The following is a 24680-nucleotide window of genomic DNA, read 5'->3' on the forward strand; positions in this document are numbered from 1 at the left end:
ATACTATTAGTGTTATTTGAGGTTCTTGAATACAGGCAAGTCGCTTTTCGTGCGAATCCTTGCTCCATCACCTTCTTTGGGGAATTCGTCGCTTTTTTCCGGAGCAGGACCTTAAAACCCTGGTGCAATCGCTGGTCCTCTCCAGACTGGACTACTGCAATTCTCTTCTTACTGGCCTCCCCAAATCCCACTTGTCCCCCCCTTAGATCTGTTCTCCATTCAGCAGCGCGTTTCATTTATGGGGCCAAAAGAAGCGACCACATCACACCGATGTTATCCACCCTCCGCTGGCTTCCCATCAAGGCTAGAGCTATCTACAAGACTGCCTGTATCACCCACAAAGCCTTGCACTCCTCCTCCCCTCGCTACCCGGTGAACAAGCTGAAAGTGTTCTGGAGGCTCTAGACCTTCACGTAATGCAGAAAATCTACTGCTTGAACCTCCCACTTTCAAGAAGGAAAGATCGATGGCCCAATCCTTTTCAGGCAACGCGGTGAGAATATGGAACTCACTTCCGCCTCAGCTCCGAACATCCACCTCCTCCCAGGTCTTCAAAACGGACCTCAAAGTTCTCCTCCTCCAAAGACACCTCCTAAAGTAATTCTCGCCCTCTCTATTATCTGAAGGAAGACCTCCCATCACTGAAAACTCTATTCTCCATGACTATGGAAGTGCCTTCCCAGTGCGTTCATGTGGTTGGAGTGTATGCCATTTATTGCAGTATTATCCTTGTATCTGTGTTTGGTTCTCTTTTGTAACATGCACACGCCACTTTTCTCTTGTAACACACTGTTTGCTACCTCTCACATTTTGTTTGCTTTTGATACTTGCACAAGTGCCACCATTGCCTACGTAACGTTTGTTCTTGTGCCTCTGTGTCTAGCATATATTGCAGTATATTACCTCTAAATGTACTCTGTTTTCTCTTGTAACCTGCACACTTGTCACTCTCTCCTCCTGTATTGCACTGTTTGCTACCTCATGTATTTTGTATTCTCACAATTGGCACTTTTACCTCATGCAATTTATCGTCTGCTTTTGTAATTTGTTCACTTGTAATTTTCTGTTCCTTCTGTGAAGCGCTCTGATGCCTTTGGGTAAAGTCCGCGCTATATAAACGCATAAATAAATAAATAAATAAATAAAATCCCAACCCCTAGTCCACTGCTTAATTTAGTGCTGCACTTACATTTCCTATTTACAGCACTAAGTAGGCTCTATATCAATTCAATCACTATACAATATAATAAAACAGCGGCTGGTATATATTTTAGAGTAATATAATCTCTTATCCAGAAATTATGATACAAGTACAGTTTATATAGCAAATACCCTATTCATGGGGAAAAAAGGAATTATACGTGTACTTTCGAATACTTTGTATTAAAATTGATAAAGATTCGTGTTTATTACCCAGGCTCGATTTCAGATGAATACATTTGAAAACCCGTAAAAATCTTAATTTAATAGTAAGTTTTCTTTATGATATGAAAAAGTTGCAGTTTCAAGATGGCATCCATGTCAGTTCGCAACATAGCGAACTACGGATAAGTGAAGCCACCTACCAGTCTTCTCTTTCATTTGTGTTTCCGTGGGCGGGACTTCCTGCCTTCTGGATCAGGGCTATTCACTCACGCGCATGCGCGCACCCTCTTTCCTCCTGTTCATGTTGTGGACAGTGGCAGACGTCGTTAAGGTGAGAGGCCGTGGATTGGAGCAGTAGGTGCCCCGGGTGGGATTCACAGCACCGTGCTTGAGGGAGTAGAGGCACAGCATTATTGTCATGGACAGAGTAAGCCACGGCTATGGTGGGAGACGCTAGCATGGCTTAAAACGACACGTCAGCAAACAGTAGTCTGGAGCAAGGTGCTGTTAGGTCTTTGAGGAGCTTGTTTTGATGTTACATTGGGACTTACAGAGTGGCCGGGAGGCAGTTACTCGGTGTGTGTGGGCATCGCAGCGGGATACTACTTTAAGACTACTTAGGAACTGGTAGAGTATACCCAGATTAATGGGGGAGGAAATATGTTGGCTTGGGAAAGGATGGGTGGAGGGTTTGGGATGCAGTGGTTGTCGAGGCTTCACAGTCTGAGGCTTGGAACGACCAGCAACGAGGTGGCTGATGTGCACGTTATTTTATGTGTGGGATACTTACACAGCGAGCTCAACCGAAGGGGCTGTGTTAGGCGCTAGGTACACGTCACCATGGGCTTTGGGACTGATCAGGCTATAACCAACTTCGGGCATAGATGGGGGAGATTGTGCTTTAAACAATCATGTGACACTGTAGCCTGAACCTATCCTGCCAGTGTGTTGAGTCGTATAATTGCTCACTATGTTGTTTAACATAGTGCTCCTATTTGGGGAAATCGAAATATCTAGTATTTATAACCTTGGTACTGACACGTTTGTAAACGTGGTGCTGAGCCACGCTTCCAGGCTATAGGCATCGTGTCAAAGTAAGAAGTTGCGGTCAGAAACATTACACACTGTTTTCTCGGACTTGTTCCACATTCGCCAGGCTGCATCGTTTTTTTCGCTTAAACGTGTGCTTTCTGGCGTGGCCGTTCACAATAGCGGTCTTTCTACGTTTTAAAATAGAACTTTCCAATTTTGGAGTCTGGCATAGTCCTTACTCCGCAGCTTCAAAAGTTTACTTTGATTTCAGATGGCTTGCCCTACTCGGTATTGGATTGATGGGGTTGTATTAACTCTTCGTAGAAGGACACGTCAGCTAACCACCTTGGTTAGGTTTCCTTAGCCAGTCCAACACTGCCCTCTACTGTTTGTTGAGGAATTGAATTGTCCGGTTTCTTTGCAATAGGCGCTTCCTTTTCACAAGGTTTTCAATGTATTCAATTTAAAATTGAATATAAACGTATATCATATGTACGTGCACAGTAATTCCGATGAACGAATTGCGAGGCAGTAAAGGTGATGCAAAGAAATTATAGTAACAATTTTGAAAAGCCTTTCTGTTTCCGATTTTAAAAAAAATGCTTTCTTTTGTCTTCTGTTCTTTCCAACCATTGGTTTAGTTCAGTAAACTTGTATGGTGAATACCACAAACTACATAATACACTTTTAATATATTGGAGCTTTATTTTTAAGTAAAGACTGTTTGAAGCCGAAGCTTTAACAACTGATATTTTAAGATGTGATTCGATCATTCTTCTGGTGACAGATTTGTGGGAAACGGATCTAGTATAGCCCATTTCTACCATTGTATGGCCCAGTTGTAAAATTTGAATATGGGTTTGCGTAGCATTTTAAGATTCGTTTTGGAGTTCAACTGGTCTGTTGGTCTAGTATTTAGTTGCCTAATAATGCCATTTAGATGCACATTAACCAATAGGATATTGGTTAGTGGTCAGCAGTGCTAGAATTCAACAATATATTATTTAGTAATGAACTGTATTGGATAGTGAACTACTAGATTGTTATTTCTCTGGCAAGGTAGGTGTTTTTGCGCCAAAGGACTAAGCTTGCATCATTTTTCTAATTTGCGCAGCCACCAAGCTCGACTGGTGGTTTTTCATTTTGATGGCATATTTGATGATTGTGTGGCTTTGACCAGTTAGCGTAAATATGGATGGAATATAAAAGTAGAATTATTGTGAAAAGATTTGCTTTTCAGGTCATATAAATGAGGTCACATCTTCCTACTTCCATCTCTTTAGGATCCTGAGGAAGATGTTTCCTTTTATTATGGTAGACTTGCAGAAGACTGTTACTGCTGCGTTCGTTCTATCTAAAATAGACTATTACAACACCCTTTAACTAGGCATACAAAAAAGTACCAGGTGAAACCTCGCTCACTTCAGAATGCGGCTGCTCGCTCGATTCTTCACCGGTCTGCTTTTTGATGAGTCGTTGAATCTTTTTCGCAGTTACTTGGCCAGAACATGGGTGTTGCTGCAGTGGGATCACACCGCGGAGACCTACCTATATGGCCAGTGCCTGGTGGAGCTACCTAGGTAGCTATAGCGGAGATTGGCTGTGGATCACCCCCTTGGCGTCACCTACCCAGCCGTACATTGAGCAGACTTATCTTCGTCTCTCCGCCGTGTCTCCTTTCCGCCTTCCGACAAACAAGCCGGTTTGTTTGACTTTCACTTTGTCTTTTAGGTTCCCCTGAATTACTTTTTACCTTGCCGGTTTTCCTGACACGATCTTCATTCCAACCCCATTTTACTTTTCCCCTCTTTTTCTATACACCATCGGGTATATGTTAAGCTATGCTCTAGCAATTCATGTTACTGTGTAACACTGTTTTTTATGCTATGCTGAGCTCCTGTAACTGACGTAATTTTGTAAATGGCTAATCCTCATGTAAAGTGCTCTGATACCTCCGGGTCTAGCCAGCGCTATATAAAACTCGGCAAATAAATTCTTAAAATCCCCGGTTTAGCTCGATCTCCAAGTGCATTTGTGACCTCCATTGGATACCAGTGACCGAGAGGGTCACGTTTAAAGCCCTCTGTATTGTTCACAAGGCCTTGTACACCGGAGGTCCTGCATATTTTCAGCAGTCCTTCTCTTGGCATGTGCTGAATCGCAATTTAAGTGATAGAACTGCTAAATTAGTAGTGGTCCCCAAAATCAAGAGATCAAAATGAGTAGGAGGAAGTTTCTCTTTTTTGACCTGCATGTCGTGGAATTCCTAACCTATTGTTTTGAGATCGCAATCCAGTATCTTTTTTTCAGAAAATTGTTTAAGACCTGGCTTTTCTCTTTACGTTATCAATAGATTTATTTTAGTAGTCTCCAGCAGGAACCCTCCGTGCTAAGACTCCTTGAAAATTGCACTATAAAAAAAATGTTGATGTAATGTTGCAGAGCTGAGCCAACCTCATGGCTGTAGACTGTGTTGTGTACCAGATTGCAATGGGTTTTTAATATTGCTAAAACATCGTTATTTTCCTTTTGCTTGTTTACATAAATCACCTTACAGTTACAGTATTGCTACGTTTTAATCTGGCATTAATGTTGCAATTACATATTCATGCCCTGTTACAAGAATCAGGGGGTGACACAATAATATTTTGGGTGCAGTTTTTGTCATTTTCGGTGAAGTGCATTCTCCCCATTTCATTCTTTCTTATTCTTTTCCAACTTTTTTATTAGGTCTCGTGGCGTTAACCGCGCGAAAGCGCGGTCTCGCCAGAGACCTATTGTGAGCGACTCAGCTGTCCAGGAGACAAGAGATGGCCACGCGCATTTTCCAAAAGGGGATCGGAGCGGGCCACGCGCGCGAGAACGCTGTGGCCATCTCCTTTCAAGCTCCAACACACACACACAGCCACACATCCCCCTGCTTTCACACACGCATGCGCACAGTTCAAGTTCAAGTATTTGTATAGCGCACTACTCACCCAGAGGGTCTCAAGGCGCTTGGGGGAGGGTTGTGCATTACTGATCGAATAGCCAGGTTTTAAGCTGTTTTCTGAAGGAAAGGTGGTTCTGTGTAAGGCGGAGGTGAGTGGGGAGAGAATTCCAGGTTTTGGCCGCTAAATAGGAGAAGGATCTTCTCCCGTGGTGGATCTGTGGATGCGCGGAATTGTGGCGAGGGCTTGATTGGATGATCGTAGTTGGCGGGTGGGTGTGTAGAAGGACAGACGTGTGTTGAGGCATTCGGGTCCTAGGTCGTAGATGGCCTTGTGTGCGTGGGTGAGGAGACGGAACGTTATTCTCTTGTTGACGGGGAGCCAGTGGAGGTCTTTCAGGTGGCCGGAAATGTGAGCTTGACGAGGGATGTCTAGTATGAGTCTGGCTGAGGCGTTTTGGATGCGTTGGAGTTTTTTCTGTAGTTTGGCTGTGGTTCCGGCGTAGAGGGTGTTTACGTAGTCCAGTCGGCTAGTGACCAGAGCGTGGGTGACTGTCTTTCTTGTTTCGGTGGGGATCCAACGGAAGATTTTTTTGAGCATGCGAAGTACGTTGAAGCATGAGGATGAGACGGCGTTGACTTGTTTGGTCATCGAGAGGGAGGAATCTAGGATGAATCCCAGGTTACGTGCATGGTCTGTAGGTATGGGTGCTGTACCTAGGGCCAGTGGCCACCACGAGTCGTCCCAGGCAGAGGGGGATGAACCTAAGATGAGGACTTCCGTTTTGTCCGGGTTTAGTTTTAAGCGGCTGTTCATCCATTCGGCTACTTCTTTCATTCCTTCGTGTAGATTGGTTTTGGCGGTGTTTGGGTCTTTGGTGAGGGAGAGGATCAGCTGGGTGCCGTCTGCGTAGGAGATGATGTTGTCGCGCGATGGGACTCATGTAAACGTTAAAGAGGGTGGGACTGAGTGATGATCCTTGTGGTACTCCGCAGATGACTTCGGTGGCCTCTGATTTGAATGGGGGGAGGCGGACTCTCTGGGTTCTCCCGTCGAGGATTGAGATGATCCAGTCCAATGCTTTTCCATGTATTCCGGTGTTGCTGAGGCGTTGAATGAGAGTGCTGTGACAGACTGTGTCGAATGCGGCGGAGAGGTCAAGAAGGATGAGGGCAACTGTTTCTCCGTTGTCCAGTAGCATTCGGATGTCGTCTGTAGCTGCGATGAGTGCGGTTTCGATGCTGTGTTTGGCTCTGAAGCCGGACTGTGAGGCGTCGAGGGAATTGTTGGATTCCAGGAAGGCGGCGAGCTGACTGTTGACGGCTTTCTCAATGGCTTTGGCAGGGAATGGGAGGAGTGAGATGGGGCGGTAGTTCTTAAGTTCAGAGGGGTCTGCTGTTGGTTTCTTCAGTAGGGCGCTGAGTTCGGCGTGTTTCCAGCTTTCTGGGAAGGTAGCGGAGTTGAAGGAGCAGTTGATGACATCGCGGAGATGGGGTGCGATGATGGAGTCTGCTTTGTTGAAAATGTAGTGGGGGCATGGGTCGGTTGGCGATCCTGAGTGGATGGAGTTCATCAGGCGGATGGTGTTTTCAGTAGTGATTGGGTTCCAGGCGCGAAGGTTGTGTGAGTTCTGTTTTGGTTCGGGGGTGGGTGGAGAGGACTGTTCCTCGGACTGGTTTTCAAAGCTGTTTTCAAAGCTGTTATGTATGTCGGCGATTTTGTTGTGGAAGAAAGAGGATAAGGAGTCGCAGAGGTCTTGGGAGGGAGTGATGTCATTCGTGCCGGCGGTGGGGTTGGTAAATTCTTTGACGATATTGAATAGTTCCTTGCTGTTGTGGGCGTTTTTGTCGAGTCGGTCCTTGAATGCTGATTTCTTGGTGGATCGGATCAGTTGGTGGTGTTTGCGGGTGGCGGCCTTGAGGGTGGTCAGGTTGTTAGTGGTTGGTTTTTTTTCTCCAGGTTTTCACGAGAGTACGACATAACTTCTTGGATTTCTTAAGGTCATCGTTGAACCAGGGGGCCTTTTTGCTACCTAGTTTGATTTGGTGTTTTTTCAAGGGTGCTAGTTTGTCAGCGCTGTGGGCGATCCATTGTGTGAATTTGGAGGCCGCTTGGTTTGGATTCGATGATATGGCAGGAGGGTTTTGGTTAAGCGGTGTAAAGAGTTGTTCGGCGGTGATTTTGTTCCAGTTTCTTCGAGGAACAGGTTGTGGGGGGTTGAAGGTCAAGGTCTTTTTGTAGCTGAAGTGAACGCAGCTGTGGTCCGTCCAATGGAGAGTTGTGGTGTGGTCGAAGGAGATGTGCTTGCTGGAGGTGAAGATGGGGTCGAGTGTGTGTCCGGCCAGGTGGGTGGGGGTGTCAACAAGTTGTTTGAGTCCGAGGTTGGCCAGGTTGTCCAGAAGGGTGGTGGTGGTGCTGTCGTTTTTCTTTTCCAGGTGGAAGTTGAGGTCACCCAGTAGGATGTAGTTTTTGGAGTTGAGGGCATGTGGGCTGATGAAGTCAGTGATGTCTTCGTTGAATTGAGAGCGGGTTCCTGGTGGTCTATAGATAAGGGTGCCTCTGAGTGTGGTCCTGGGGTCGGTGTGGATCTGGAAGTGGAGGTGTTCGGCGGTAGCGAGGTTATCGTCGGAGCTGGTCGTGATTCGGATGGTGTTCTTATGGACGATGGCGATGCCTTCTCCTGTTTGGTTGGTGCGGTCTTTTCGGATGATCTTGTAAGCGTCCGGGATGGCTATGGCGATGTCGGGCGCTGATGAGGTGTTCATCCAGGTTTCTGTAAGGAAGGCGACGTCCGGAGACACACACACGAGCGCACATGCACGCACACACACATACAGAGCCGCCGCACACATACACACGCACGCACACACACACACACACACGCGCACCGAGACCCCCCCCCCCCCCGGCTGTACCCCCCCTACAACTAAGCCCCACTCACCGCCACTCCGAACTTATTCTGTCTCCTCTGCGGGGTGCGCTCCACGCGGGGCTCCCTCAGCTCACTGCAGACCCGGACTTCCGCGCACTCCATCCCCGCCCATGTCCCAGGCAAGGTGGCAGCACGCATGCTCAGTGCGTAAGCGTGTGTGCACAAGCACCTTCCGTGACCCCGCTTGAGAAAGCTGTTCCTGCAACTCCCGCACACGCTGGCTTTTCCCACTGCAGGGGAACCCACACAGCACCACAGGCGGCATGGTGTCCTTAGCGTCTCACCAGAGCGCACGCGCAGCAAATGTTATCACCCGGAAGCATAACAACTATGGATGCCGGCATCGCTCATCCTCATCCTCATCCTTGCAGAGGCCGGGATGTGCTGACTCTACCTCTCGAAGCTTCTTAAAGGCTCTTCATGAAGTTGAATCTTTCTACGTTATCCCGACAGCAGCTATAACGAATAGGGTACAACTTAAAATATTTCGACTCTCTTGAAACTTGCGAGCGGAAACTTTGCTTTACGAATTTTTAAAGTCTTTAAAGGGCCCTGTATGTTTTGAACGATGCCACCGGATAACGCGAAGTCTTTGTTCCCTGCATAGCACCTCTTCCTTTCCCCACTCCAACACCCCCCCCCCCCCCCCCTCCCCCACAGCCCTTCACTCCCAGTCACCCGGGGCCCAGCCGTGGGTGTAGCGCTCACCAGTGCCTGGCAAAGCAACCCTCCACACTCCTCCACATTCCTCGGAAGCCCCACCCCGCCCCTTCAACCTGAGACCAAGGAAAAATGAGGATAGCGGGAGGGGGAAACCCAGATGTAATTGGAGTCCATGTGCTGTACGGTGGAGCGCTACCCCTGGGGCATGATGTGCAGAAGCACCATTGATCACGGTGCACCCCTGACTTGACATCCGCGGCGCCCTTGCACCCAAAGATGTGCACACGTCCTTTGACTGAGGTGCTGGTAGCTGCGCTGCTCCACTGCGCTGCCCCCTCACGCGCCGCCCTTTAATCCCCTCTCTCTAACCACTATTGCGCTCCGTTTCCTGCCGGGCTGTGTTCCACCGCCCCCGTGGGCACATTACTCATGCCTTTGTCATAAATGCCGCCAACACACGCTTCCTGGAAACAATCCTTCCGACTTCAACTTCGGCTTATTACACTCTCCCTGCCAATAAGAGGAGTGGGATCTTCACGCTATCGAGAGGCAGAGGTCTGTTATTACTATTCCCCAAGTGAACCTCCTAACTACCAAATTGTCATGCAGACATTCGTATCCCTGCTGTGTTGACCCATACCTCCTTATTTAACTTTCCCCAGAGGGGAAGGGGGAGGAGGAGGAGTGTCGCCAACTTTTCCCTGCTCCCACCTCTTCCTGCCCCTTCCTTATCCTAATTGTCACTTAAACGGCTATCATCTTTAAGAGGTGAAATCGCCCTCTTACTCAGATGACGTTACCTCTCCTCGTAACAGCAGCCAAGACCTCTACCCACAGCTCTTGTATCACCATCCCTATTCCTTGAAACCGCACTCTTCTTATAGACCCCCACCCAACCGTGACTTTCATCCACCGCCACGTGATCCCAACCCGCGCCCCCCCATCCCTCCCCTTTCCTTGACCCCCCCCCCCCAGGTCCAGGACACCCCCTACGCCTCGCCAGTGCCCGCCCTGCAGCCATCCACCTTTTGTCTCCACCCAAGTCCTCCCTCCTAAAACACAGCCCCCACCAATTAGCGAGCCGCCCCCCGCTGACGGATGCGCACCTCTCAACACATCTCCATCAAACCTGACTCCCTCTGTGTCCAGCATGCCGCATGCCCCAACCTGCCCTGCAAACTTCCACCACCTGGCCCGCATCACCATCCACCCCCTTATTGTCCTTGAGCTCCCACCCCGGATGCCACCGTAATGCTGCCCGCCCCGTGACAGAGCACACCCCTACTCCTTGCCCCCTGCCTCAAACCCTCCGCGCCGTTATTTATTTTCTTTCCCTTACTGTTGAGGGCAACTGTCTGCGCGGCACCCCCCCCCATCACCCGCGTGTTGGCAATTCCGCATAGTCCACCACCCGCACCCCCACCGAACACCCCTCCCCACTGTCCTGCTAAGCCACCCTTGTGCTCCCGACCCCAACCACGCATCCACGACCCTCCCCTGAGCCCCCAACAATTTTCAACCAGCCAACCCTTTCCCAAGCGCCCCTCACTGCGCACTAGTCCTCCCGGGTGCCCGCCTGTCCCAGCCTTCGCACCTACCCTCCGTGTGCTCGGCCTCATCCCCTCTGCTGCTATTATTGTTGCCCTATTCCGACGCGCGCCACTGCCCCGCAAGACGCCGCCTCGTCCTTCCCTGTATAGGATACCTTTGCACAATTACTTGCAAACTCCGCGATGTCCTTGCCTGCGTGCGGCACTAGACCTCTTGCCCCTAAGCCGCCCAGAAACGAACCCCAAACTAGCCCCAGCCCTACCCCCACCGTCCCGAGCCAGTGAAGCCCGCACCAAGGACCCCAGCAGCTCCCCCATCCTCCGACGCCCCCCCCTGAGCCGTCAATGGTCGGCTGAAATTGCGGGCAGTGACTAAACAACTTTCCTTTACCTCCCGCCATAGATAGCACTCTAGCCACGAGAGAATCCCGCAGATGGGCTCCTGCCTCCGTGCGACACCCGTATCCGCCCGATTCCCCCCAGCGCCATACACTCCACCAGGCACCACATCCCAAGGACTCCGTGCATCGCCGGCCTTGCCCAACCCACCGCAGCAGGGGGGGCGGGAGGCTGTGACCGCCATCCTGCATATCCTGGAACATTTGCGCACCCGGCTCCCCTCGCCACCCGCTAATAGGCAGTGTCCCGCATAGACCTCCATTATCTCTGATTGGCACCCAAGCCGACCTCACCTAGCACTCGTTCCTGGCCCCTCCCGACCTGCATAGACAACCCCCCACAAGCCCTATTCTGCCACCCCGCAGGCCTCTTGCCCCTCTGACAGCACTACCCTTCCAATCGCAACGAGCCCTGCAGCTGCCCGCTTATCTCCACCCTCCTCTGCACCCCGCCGCCCAGAATCAGCGCCCCTCTAGCGCCTTGCCTCCAATACAGAGTTTGTAAAAAATTCATGCAACACATTGTCATATACAATGCCAATAACTCAAACTTGAATGCTGCGAGACCTATTGCATTGCAAATGCTTGTTTAAGACCTGTAGATATTTTGATGTACACTGTGAAAATACTTTTTTAAGCAGTTGTTTTTAAAATACACCACTCAGACAACCTGTGACAAGAAAATACTTCTAGAAGCTCGTGCAGGTATGTAGTCCTTTAACAAAGTCTTTTCATTAGGAGGCAAAGTATATACAATATCCGTTTAACGCCATCAACCGGGTGCCCCTGATTCCTAAACGCACTTCGCCATCAGCAGCAGAAATGGTGGCGGTGCCAAATCAATCAGGGAAGCATCTTATCTAATGCCTAGCCTATTTTGTGTTTTAAATTTACCCTGTCTCCATAGACATGTTGTATGTCCATTCATAGTCTCCTTTGGTCTGGTGGTCCTTGATCTCGGCGAAGATAGTTTCATAACTTTCCTTGTGTGGAGATGGTGCTAGGTCTATGAAAGTATGGCTCCTTTTCAATGACTTCATTTCAGAATGGGTTAATTGTTTCCCAACTACGGATTTCCACTTCCTTTTGCTTTTGGTACATGGATTTACTACAATTTTCAGTCAGTGAAGGATGTTACTTGCTTCTGTCCTCAGTGTAATGTTATTTTGTACAAATCTAATGATTTGCAGTCTTAGCAAATAGGCTTTGAAAAAAAACCTGCTTGCCATTTTTGTTGTTCACAACATAAAAAAATCCTCTTTACTTGCAGATGAAGGTCTTATTTGTCACTCTGGTGGCCACCCTTGCCTTTGTCCACTGTGAAGAGGGAGCTCGGCTGCTTGCCTCCAAGTCCCTCTTGAACAGGTATGCCGTGGAAGGCAAAGATCTGACCCTGCAATACAACATTTACAACGTGGGCTCAAGGTGAGTTGGGGCATTCTACAAGCAACCTAAACCGCTACAAGTACAAGTCTTGATTTGTGTGTATTTCTCATAATTTGTTGATCTTGAGGTAAACTGGCATTCACTCTTTAAATTCATCTGGTTGTAATTTAAACTATTGGAACTGCTCTCAAGTGGAATACATGGCCCGGATTTCCAAGAATCTGCTGCCAAAGTGCACAAAAATGACCAAATGCTAGTATATCAATAGTAAATCCTTTTCTTTCGCTTAACAGATTTTTTCCCCCAAAAGGTTGTATTGTGAGGCTAATACGGGTGATTTGTGCGCTAATCTGAAAATTACAAAGCAGTTATTTACTCAAAGCGGTGAAGAAAACATAATTTCTTACATTGACAAAGAGAAACACAAAGGTTTCATATATCATTTGAGTTTCTCACCTGCACACCCTTGTCTTTCCCAAAATGCAGATCCTCTTTTAGTTTAGAGCCATGTTAAAAATGTATTGAGATAGGACTCAACAGGTTTGAAAGCATTGAAAGAGTAATTGTGTTTGCTTTAAAAACGTTTCATTAGAATTTTTTGGGGATGAAATGCAGAGAAATTGTACACACCTTCAGGAAGTAGATGTGATCAACATTTGGCCACATTTGTCTTTATTTCAAAGTAAGGTTGGGGGGGGACGACAGAGTGTAAAATAAGAAGCTTAAGTCTCTTGACGATTGATTTGCATGATGGTTGGTGAATGGCTATGTTCTGTCTTACTCGGGGTACTCCCGATGTTTCCAGATACCTAGGGCCCTATGGGTTTGCCCTGAAATTGCTTTTCACGTGAATTGCTCAATAGATTAAGTACATTCCTGGCTACATTTTAAAATATTATTTTTATTAATTTGCATTAACATGCTGTCAAGATTTTGGATTAGTTATGTTAGACTTTTTTGCAAAGTGCATAAACTGCAATTTGCATGTCGTCTTGCTGCTGATTGAGAGGTGATTGTGGGCTGCACAGCAGCAGCGGCTGCTACCAGACGGGAGTGGTGGAGTAAGAGAGGAGTTCAGTTTTAAAATAAAAAGAACACCTTTAACGGCAAGCCGGCCGCCACCTCTCCTCCGTCCTTGTTCTCTTCCTGTCTCGGCTGGCAGCAGGAAGCACGCAGGCTCCCCTGAGCCTATCACAACGCTGCAATGCAGTGTTGTGATTTGTCTGAGCGCTGTGGATCGGCACTCAGACTGCAACAGGGAGCCTGTGCATGTTGCAGTTTGGTAGGAGCATTCAAAGTGCGCATGAACTGTTTTGTCGGCCCAAAACGGCCGGACAAACAGTTCATGCGCACTTGAGGAGTGCACAGCACCCCTCCCCTGCTCTTGCCAGCCCTGCCCAATAACTGCCTGCAATCGGGAAAATGAAATAATTTGCAGCGTTGTGATTTGTCGGAGCACTGTAGATCGACACTTAGACTACAACAGGGAGCCTGTGCATGTTGCAGCTTGGTAGGAGCATTCAAAGTGCGCATGAACTGTTTTGTCGGCCCAAAACGGCCGCACAAACAGTTCATGCGCACTTGAGTGCACAGCACCCCTCCCCTGCTCTTGCCAGCCCCGACCGACCATTGCCTGCAATTGGGAAAATAGAATGATAATAATGATACGTTGTCGTTTTATTTTTCCTTTTCAGCAATGGGGCAATGCTCCTTTGCCTTTGCGGAGGAGCTGTCACTGCTACAAAGAGAAAACCATTGGTTGTGGCTTCCTCCTCATTGTTCATGTTTTTCTTATCCTATCCCATTCCAGTCTTTCCATGCCCCTTGAGGCTATTTGCCTGTTTATTGCTCTGCCGATGCATGCAAGGCCTGCATCGCTCTTGTTTGACACTTTCATCTTATTTGTCAGTCTTTTCCATTTGTGTTTTTTTTGTCGTCATATGCATTCATTTTTCTGTCCCATCTGTATGGAAGTGTCTCGTACTTGAGTTATGCTTTCCTGTTTTAGTGCTTGACATGGTGTTTCACTGACCGTTATTCTCACATCTGCGTGTCTTGCTGCATTTATGCCTGTTTGCATGACATGTTCCCGTGTGCATGACCCTGCCTCGCTTAGCCGGTAATCCAGGCCTGTCTCACTCACGGTGTATGCTTCCCTTTGTGACCCTTTGTCGCATGCCCCAGTATGTCATTGTGCCTTAGGGTTAGTGTCTTCTTGTCCCAGACTCTTCATTAAAGCCCCGTTGTCGGTGCTTCTCTCCATCCCAATTTTTTTTGTTTACTTATTTTTTATTAAATACTGCATTCAAGTACATCAAGTAGAAGTACTCAAGTACATTTACAAATGTTATGGTCAGAATATCACTGATACTGTTAAAAACACATCCAGTGAGCATACACGGGCATATCCCAATGTTAACGTGGACCTTCCCTTTTGTTAAAGTGCTGCTTTTCTAAGGTCGACCGCAGCAGAAACTTACCATTGCAATCAGTGGGTGATGGTGTGTTAAAGGTGTATTCTGCCATTCCTTTGAGTGGAAAGCAATCTTCCTTATAGAGGGCCCTCCCTGACTAGATCTCTTGAATGGGGCTACATTGTACTCTGCTGCCAGGGATGCCTTGGCTAGGCCTGTAGGTTTCCCATGTTCTGCGTCCTCTTCCACAGAGCCTGGTGGTTGTCCAGCTAAGCTGGCCTTTCTTGGTGTGAAGAGTGGGCTGGAGCAGGAATGGTGGCATACGGTGCCCACTTGATTGTGTAGTGGGTCAGCATGTGCTGTTGATGTGGTGTTTTGCTGGGTACTTTAACCCGTTGGCCGCCATTTCGCGGCAGTGCGGCACTTCCTCAAAAACGGGCAGGGCCGCGTCGGCCGTTGGACGTGCGCAGCACTACGAAGGTAGTGCTCGCGACGTCCAATGGCCAACAGCAGCACTTAAGGGGTTAAGAGGGCTCACATGGTGGCAGGTTGTGGAAGAATTGAGATTTACAAGACTTGCATGTCTACAAGCTACTTGTTCTGTCATGCCAGTTTGGTCTCTAGTAGTTAGTAGTTATTATTTTTACTTCAAATTGTTATGCTTAGTTTGTGTTATTGCTCAGAAAGTTGCAGTTTTGTATACATTTTCTTGTTATAATATTACTTCTCCTGTGTTTTAATGTGCAAGTGACATTTAACATGAGTGAACAATGTGATAAACCGTGAATGAAAAGTATTTCAGAAACTCAGTAGTGGGATTGTATAATGCCCTATGGCGCAGATCCGGTTGTTATGTAGGCACTACCAATTTGATATACCTAATTGTTTTGTTGTGGAAAAATGTGCCCTTTAACAACAGTTCAGCTTTTTTTTTAGGTCTCGCACTGCGAATCGATCGCGAAGCGATCGTCGCTGTGAGACTCTAATTTGATCATTTCTGCTTTCAAGGAGTCAAGGGAGACAGGAGACAAGTGATGTGCACGCGGAACCTTGCTGAATCGGATCAGGTCGCGCGCGCTTCCTGTCTCCCATGGCTCCTTGGAAGCAGACACACACACATACAGACCCCCCCGTCTCCGCGCATACACACAGAGAACCCCCCTGCCCCCCCGCCGTGCATACACACACACATAAAGAACGCCCTTATACAGCAATAGCGACTTGCCAAAATTATAAATGACGGCGAGTAGAATAAAAGCGCATGCTGTTTAAAATAAGCGCTCTTGGCCCGTTGCCTGGCCCTAACGTGGCCGCTGGTTTTACGCATGTGCAGTGCATAGGGTGGTTCTCTTGAACCTTTGAGGGTGGGGGAATATGGCGGGTGAATGACGTCAGGCTGGGGAGGGAGGGTAGGGTAGCACTGGGAGCGGTGAAAGGGCCGCCGCACAGTGTGTGTGCCCGGCCCATACCTCGGGCGCTCAGCGAACAAAGCGAGAAGAAGGAAGCGTAATAAGAGGGGGAGAGCGGAACCTCCAATACAGCATTCCCTGCTCTCGGATATGGCAGCTCCTGGAGCGCTGCTGCTGATTCTCTGTTGGGCGGCCAGTGCAGGAGGTAAGAGGTGCTCTGCTTGTCTGAGAACGGGGCGGCGAACATAGAACCAACCTCCACTTGCGTTACCCATGTGCTTTTGGATTGGTCTTGGAGGTAGTGGCGATATTGACAGTGGTGGCACGGCTGCTTGGGGGAGGCTGGAGGGCGTTGCTCAGACTGTGCTGCTGCAGGTGCTCTGGGATTTATTAGGATCACTGGCGGTGGCAAATGAGCATAGTTTTGTTGCTGGTGGCAGTTCTTTTGCTGGTGGCAGTTCTTTTGATGACTCGGGCTGGCAGTGAGGGTGTTATAACTGGTTGCAGTGGTTGTGGTTGATGTTGTGGCTGCAAGTAGTGTTAGGGAGTAGAAGGTTTCGTTCCTGCTACTCAATGTGGCTCGTGTGAGGTGAAACGAATGGTAGCATTACTGTTCCTTTTGATGTAGCTGGTACAAGCGAATAACTTTTTCCCTGATTCCTGAGGTGGCCTTTAGGTTACCCTGGCGAAGAATGTTTCTTTTTGGTGAAAGGGAGCAATGAGGTCCTGAAGCAGGTGTCAACACATCTCTCCTTTGCCATTCATGGAAAAAGGGAGAACTTAACCTCTTTGAGAGGCCCGTCGGCTCCAGTTAATAATTTTATCAATAACAATAGTTGTTGTTTAGTGAAGAACTATGTACTTCTAGGTTGTGATGGATTGTACAGAGCCAGCAAAATGGATTGGAATGGGATCTTTGGTGACCTATCCTTAATTTCTCCACTGTCATAGGTAAGAAGCCCTGCATTGGTGGGTTTGTGCGAAGTGTTTTTATTTAGAACAAACTGAACGGACTATATCTGTTCAATATTTTATTGGCACTTCCGTCATGATCTGATGGCTAAAAAAAAGTCACAAATTATCCCTTTTTGATGATAAACGAATAGTGAGCTAGAATACAATTATATTTGCCACCATGTAGCTTGTGGGAATGCCAGTACATCTAGACAGGAGATGGCTATATGTCAAGGAAATGCAAAATTTTGAAATTTGTGCACGAATATGTGAGTTAGGCTTAGTAATCATTATACATTTCTTTTGGGTAAGGCTCAGAATAATAGTGCAGCTACAGATTAAGATGCTCATTTAGACTCCAATGAAAACCAGCATTTGCAATGCAATAGGCCTCCCATTGACACAAGTCGGAGCTATTGACATTGTAAATAACAATGCCTTTTATTTGTTTAAAAAAATAAAAAAAATAAGGCATTATTTGCAATGTCAATAGCTCAAACTCACGTCAATGCGAGACCTATTGCATTGTAAATGCTTGTTTTAAAAGGGCTTTGGGTGGGTGACTTGCACCCTTATTCATAAGCCCTCTGCTATTTTTCAAAGTGTTTACAATTATTCTGTGCGCTTGATTTACTAATGTGTACTGGCTACAGAACAGCTGAATCTCAATCTATGGCTTTTTTTTCTTTGTTGATTTAATGGATTGTATCCCTGCTTAGTGGCCATTCTTGCCTTTTATTTTATTTCATAACTTATTTTGTTTTGTCTTTTCAGCGCTGCCCTTGATGTTGATTTGTCTGATGACTCTTTCCCGCCAGAAGACTTTGGCATTGTCTCTGGAATGCTCACTGTGAAATGGGACCGGATTGCACCGTATCCTTGTGCCTCTCAACTCCAAATGTCCTTTGTGTTCACTTGCCTGTCTGAGGAGTTGCGCTAGATACGATTGCACTTTGTTTTGAGGAACATAAACTACATTTTCAAGGTGCAGGTTTTCTGTTTGCACCAGATTTAGCACTTCAATTATTGTATGTCGACCATGCGACACCAGTGTTTGACTTGTGTGTTGATACCTTAATGTAGCAGTGTTTAGTAATTTTGTTGTTGAACGCTTTTTTATTGACATCCAAGAGACCCCTTATTTTTTAGCTCTGTTATACTAGGTACGTACACATTTTCTCTTCTGAAAATCACCTTTTGTATAAAAAGATCTTAGGCTCGAGTAAGTGGCCCCTATATATGCCTTGGAGCACGGAACTGTTAAGTCTTTCTCCATCCAGCCAATGAAGTCTACTCGGCTACTAACTACATGGCTGTGGGAGGGCTACTATGAATCAGACAGCTGTCTGCCTGCCTTCGCACCAGCAGGTGGCCAGCTAAGCCTCTGCCGTTTGACATGGGTCCCAGTGTACACAAGTTTTCTATGGCCTAGAGGGATGGCAAGTGGGCCCTAAATCGCAGAGCCAGGGTCGGCTCCAAGATACATTTTGAATTTGTTTTATTCTTGTTGATTTGCCTGTGTCTCTTTACTAGAGCACACCTAGATCTGTCTTTTCCGATACTTGTCGGTTGTCTGTCATAGAGACTTTTGCCTCTGCAAAATTTTGCTGGTGTTTCTTCCAATGGTTCCTTAACTCATGTCCCTCCTAGAGCGAGCAATGTTACCCACACTGTTGTCCTGAGGCCTCTCAAAGCTGGATACTTCAATTTCACCTCTGCCACTATCACATATGTTGCTCAGGAAGGAGGACAGCCTGTGGTGAGTATACAGAGACTAAGTACTTGGGTAGCTGTGTGGAAGGGAATACCATGTAGTGTCCTCACCATAACACTTGGGCAAAGCATTATGTTTCGGTGAAATAGGAATAGTGGGAGGGGCGGTAGTGTGGGCATACTTTCATGTCTTCGGCTACCACTTGTGCAGTAGGTCTGGAGCTCAGATGGGAGGGGCCTGCTGTAGGGGTAAATGTTTTTTTTTTTTTTGCCCCACCAAAGTTTGCCAAGTCATCTCCATGGAGTTTACACACTAGTCTGCCCTGCATGGTTTTTTTTTTTTTTAAGTGGAGTGCAGTGAACCTGTCGGGGCAGCACATTTGTGGCAGGAGTAGCTTTAATGTTCTTTTTTTTATTATTATTGTTCTTTTTAATGTGTGCCCTTGCTTCACTTCCATGAAGCAAAAGCAGCTGTAAATTCAGTCATCCAGTGATAAGGAGTGGAGGGAGGTGATCTACAGTGTAGAGAATGGGGTAAATCGATGTCCTAGTGCCTTCTTTTATGGTTGTAGTTTCATGTCATGGGGTGTGCTTTGTGCCTTTCATACTTGATGCGGTGGTACTTGTGGCACGGCGAGCCATGTTTGGGGCAATATGGGTGAACAGTATTATTGCTTGACATGATCAAGGTGATTTTCTGTAGTAGCGTGGGCTAGAGGTTAAAATTTTGGAGGTAAGTTGTGCACTTACATTTTGATTTTTCCTATCCGTTCTTGGCCACAATGACTGCGGATGTAACGTAATGGACAACCCCCCTGTTTAGTTCAGACTTAATCCTGGAGTATGACTTCTAAGTAACCTGGAGCCGTCCCAGCACCCACAACTAACTCTGGCAAACCAATAAGCCCAGCGTGCTGTGAGCAAAACTCTCAGGTGCAGTGACCGGCCATGTCCTAAACAAGCTTCGATAATGACCCTTCTTGACCCTTCTTGGTATAACTTGTGAAACCTGCTTAAGTGTTCTTTGCACTTAATTAATTGAAGGACGTGAAAGTGATTGTGTTGGCTGCAATATGGCCTTTGGAAAGACTGGATTATCCCGTGAAGCTTTTCTTAAGTCACCGCTTTTAAGGGGCTTTCTGAAGGTGTCACTACTTAAGCATGCGGAAAGGGAGCACAGACACATGAGAGCAAGTTAATGTTTGGCAAAAGAAGAGTAAGGGACAAATACATACTTAGAAATATAATTTTGTGTGCGTGAAGTCAAGTGGTGGTAGGCGATGAAGTGTCAGAAGGGGGTTACGTACAGTGCCTGATGGTGTTTGGAAGTCAACCCTGCAGTGTTTGGAAGGTAGTATGGGAGTTGATTTCATTGCTTGCAGCGTGGCATACTTTAACAGAGAACCAAGAGCAAAGCACCATGCCTTGTATTTCTAACTTTGCTTTGATCTGCATTTAGGTGGGGTACACCAGCGCTCCAGGGCAAGGTGGCATTCTGGCTCAAAGGGAATTTGACCGGCGTTTTTCTCCCCATTTTGTGAGTATTTCTTTGGTGGATGCTTATACTGTTGTTTTAATTACCTTCCCAAGATATCTTCAGTGCCTCTCAACACTAATTTGCTTTTCTTTGCCGACTTGTTGGTCAGATCAGTTTGCCATAGCATAGCTACTGGGATGTTACTTGTCTCGGGGCCTGGGGATTCAGTACCCTCTCAGTTTACATCTTGGGGGTAGCCTGCTGTTGAAAAATGTGTGTTTTCCAGTGGCGCCATTCCCAGACATGTTTTTAATAACGCATTAAGAGCCTCATTGTGTTCGTCCACACTTTTACGATAAAAGAATAAAATAATTTTGGGAGCCTGTAACCTCCACCTGTTTGATTAAAGAGGGTATGCAACGCTTGTTATAATCTCTAAGATTGTAATGAAAAAAGAATGCATAAAGAGTTACTGAAATACTCCAATATTGGTAAATGGGCTAAACCCCTGGAATATTTGTCAAATTTTATTAGGTACAGAGCGAGTGTAGATACGTTACACAGCCCCTCGCAGACTTTTTTGTTTTAGCTCTTGTCTGTGAAAATATATTTAACCTTTAAAGGTACAATCTACTATAGGACACTGAAAGTGGTCCTCAAAAGGGATAAAAATGGCAAGTTTTGCATATCTCTGAAATCGAGCTATGCTATTTATAGGCTTAGTACAGAAAGTGTAATGGAAGAGGAACAAAAAATGATAATTTTCTGAGATGGAATTACAGTAATAGGAGTGCACTTGGAGAAATTGTAAATGTCTTGGTTTTCCTTAAGTATTGAACTGCTTTTTTGGGTGAAGAGGGGTTGTATTGCATCTTCCGAAACGGAACAAATTTATCACGCACTGGATGTTGTTAAGTAGGGCTTTTTTGGTGGTGTGAGGGAACATTTTACTAGATTAAGTATTCTAAAGCTGTTTCTATCCAAGATCCTATGTTCTTTCTTTTTTGTTCAATAAAGTTTATCTGTGGCTTGTTAAGAGGACATTAGATTACCATTGTTAGGTGGCATAGAAAATACATTCACCAAACATAACTAGCTTGAGCACCTTTTAGGAAGCATCTTTACTTTTTATTTGTATGTGTTGTGGTAGGAACGGTTGAGCTTGGATATTTAAAATGTCATCAAAATTCAGGATTTATGTTTCTCTGGTTTGTAATTTTTCAAAGTCTAAAAGTCTAGTTAACTAATTAATTGTATCCCTTTCACAAACATAGCTGGACTGGTCTGCTTTTGGGGTCATGACTCTACCGTCCATCGGAATCCCATTATTGCTTTGGTACTCCAGCAAGAGGAAGTACGATACACCAAAGACTAAGAAGAACTGAAGCGACACCTTAACAAAACATCCTGAAACTCAGGGAAAAGGACAAACCTGGTTCTAAATCAGCCTACTTTATTCTCCCAAGATGACTTAACTCACAGAATTCTTGGCGCGTCTAAACTGCAAGCCCCAAATATTGGATAAAATATTGTAAAAGTGAACACTTGTATTACAAGTCATTGTGCCGATCTGCACTATTAATGCTATTTTATGAACTTCTCGGTACTAAAGTGCTGTGCAGAATTGTCAGGATGTGTTCTTATAAATGAATTTTACTGGGTCAGTCTTCACATGTCCATCTAGTTCAACGTGAAGAATACCGAGTTGGTTATTATGGACTTTCTCATTTCAAGCAACACTGGCTTTACTCATAACAGTTGTTACAATGATTTGTACATTGTTGTGACTTGATTTCCAGAATCTACATCAGCTTGTCACACACTGGCAGTAATGCTACATTATCTTCCCTATTTTGCGGTGGACCCATTCCTTTCTCCTGCTTTACTGCAATTCTTGAACCTAGTATACGAGTGACCATGGAAATTTACTGACATTTTTAACAAGACCTAAAAGACTATCCTGATTAATGCACCGGTTGCCACCGAACAATTTAGCGCAGACTTCGAGAAACCAGTCTTAAAAGTATTTTCTATCAGTGTGTTTAAGGATAAGGCTTTGATTAAACATTTCGTACATTGGTGGAAGAAACATGTTTAGTTCATAGGCCAGAACTACATTAAACAAACTTAACTGTTGGGTGCTTAGCTGAATGTGAAACGGTTTTTATAATAAAGACAACCAGATGAAAATGAAAGGTAAATGTTGCTATTTGTTTCACTTCAACATTGAGTGCGATATGTTGCCAACTCCATTTGACTTCATGATTGTGCAGTCTTGTTTGTGTGGTATGTCAAGAAGAGGATAACCCTTTTTTCCCATTCTGACCACAAATCTTCGCATGCAGAGGTCACCGATTTGCATGCAGACTATGCCTCAGAATGATCTTAGTCTATGTGGGCCATGAACTTTGACATAATATGGTCGAAGATACTGCTTTCTCCTGGATGAGAGCAATTTCTGTTCAACTGTCTCTATTCAAAAACTCCTCTATGACAACCGACATTGGCGTATGTGATAAAAGCAGCTTGTTTCTGCTAACAGCAGAATCTTCCTTGTTTTAAAAGTACTGTAATCTAACAAGCATCTTAGTATAGTTGCAGAACGACTTTATTCTTATGACTCCGACAGTGTACAAATCAGGTAGGAGGGAGAAAACCTGCCTACAGAGTACAAGGTGGCCTCAGATGAGGTCCAAATATATTTACACTAACCTCAAGCCACACAGAGGATTCAGGAAGTAAAACTGGTGACATATAAACAAAAATAGTGTTTTTCGTTTTTCTTTTCATTTATTTGGATGTGAGAAGTATGCATGTGTATGTTTGTTGAGATTAGATTGTGGTAATTTGTGTGTGGGCCATGGTGAGGACTTATTGGTTTTTCAATTGATGTTAAATTATCTCCCCATTTAAGAATTACTTGTTATGCTGTGTCATGTTTTCTATTATTAACCCTGTGTAAATCAGCTGTTTTCATGAAATGTATGACTTGAAAATATCTTACCTTGAAAAAATAATTCAATAAAGAAAAACGAAAAACACTATTCTTGTTTATATGGCACCAGTTTTACTTCCTGAATCCTCTGTGTGGCTTGAGGTTAGTGTAAATATATTTGGACCTCATCTGAGGCCACCTTGTACTCGGTAGGCAGGTTTTCTCCCCCCTACCTGATTTGTATTTTCCCCGTCTACCTGCCTAGTATTGATGTGGGGTCCCCCTTCTCTCTGTTACTGTTCCGACAGTGTACAAGTAAGCCCTCTCCTAAACACCCAAGTATAGGCACATAGAGTAAATACTATCTTACAATTTTTGGATGCCTGCTTTAGATAAGCAGGCTGGTTTGATTGGGACTAATTTGTTCTACAAATGCTTGTTTTTATTTCAGGTGTTCCTTCGGTATTTTGGCAGGCTAAAATTATATTCATCCTCTAAATATGATGCATGTCAAGTGGCTTGCCTCTGTTGTGTTCTGTTGTCCAGGAAAGGGGATGCTTTTGTGTTGACCCACTGTTCTTTGTAAATATCAAGCTAAATTGCTAAGCCATGAAAGTGTAAAGTTGTTGGGAGTAATCTGATTCCTAGATTGGATGGGCAAAAACTCCTACATTGAGTGGCCAGCCGCAGTTGGTGAAATTAAATTAACATGATTTAAAAAATTTCCGTTTTGTTCTCCGAATTCGAGGACACTGACCACTTTTCAGAATAATTGGCTTCTTTTCTGGGTTAAATCTTTAACCTCAGTTTTGCACTTTTCGTACCATCGAGAGTAGTATTTGAACTAATCTGCACAAGTGTGGATTATGGTAATTTTGTGTTTACCCAAATTTGCAAGTAAATCAAAACTAGGTGGAAAGAATGGGTTTGACGTTCCCTTCGTTTTGTCACACGCAAACACATTTGTCCATGTTACTTACTCCCAATCTGATGTATTCTTTAAAACCATTGCCTGCTCAGTAGATACCTTTTTGGTAAGACTTTGGCAACATGTATAATATCAGCTTTGGTGCTGTTTCTATGTCTAATAATTGGCTTCTTTCAATTTCCCCATTTGAACGATGGAGATTTCCATTGTCTCCAACATTGTAGAACTCTCGCCCCTCCATCTGCAATCCATTAGTGAGCTTTTTGGATTCTGCAGGTTCCTGAAAACAGGTTTTTTTTTAATCCTCTTATTTTATGTGGTTCCCATAGTACTCTGTGTTCGCCTTCCAAAATGTAGGCAAGCTCTTATGTTTTGTATTTGTTCTTTAGCAGTCACAAGCAAGATATCAGTACTATGGCACAAAATTATATGGAATCTCTACAGTTAATAGGACACTTGGGAACAATTGCAGTTGAATATTGGTTATGATGAAGAGATCATAAAGATATCCCTTGCAAAAAACTTTAGAGGCTCACAGGATCTCATTCCAGGGGAGCTGGTACACACCCTTCCAGAAGCCACATTTGACTTGAA

General features: G+C 45.6%; 1 protein-coding gene across 3 annotated transcripts; it reads left to right on the forward strand.

Moving 5' to 3' along the window:
• Positions 1-1576: 1576 nt before the first annotated feature.
• On the forward strand, positions 1577-22418 carry SSR2 (signal sequence receptor subunit 2). 3 transcript variants are annotated; one of them, XM_078671441.1, is made up of 6 exons: positions 1577-1696; positions 12141-12295; positions 17808-17906; positions 18684-18792; positions 20206-20283; positions 21498-22418. In XM_078671441.1, exons 1-6 carry the CDS (start codon positions 1640-1642, stop codon positions 21606-21608), a joined length of 609 nt encoding a protein of 202 aa, XP_078527567.1. In that variant the 5' UTR covers positions 1577-1639; the 3' UTR covers positions 21609-22418. The 3 variants fall into 3 exon arrangements, with proteins under 3 accessions (XP_078527567.1, XP_078527569.1, XP_078527570.1); XM_078671443.1 differs by having other exon boundaries at positions 1685-1792; XM_078671444.1 differs by lacking the exon at positions 1577-1696 and adding an exon at positions 1848-1866.
• Positions 22419-24680: the final 2262 nt, after the last annotated feature.

Source organism: Lissotriton helveticus, chromosome 12, assembly GCF_964261635.1.
Source record: "Lissotriton helveticus chromosome 12, aLisHel1.1, whole genome shotgun sequence".
Lineage (NCBI taxonomy): Eukaryota > Metazoa > Chordata > Amphibia > Caudata > Salamandridae > Lissotriton > Lissotriton helveticus.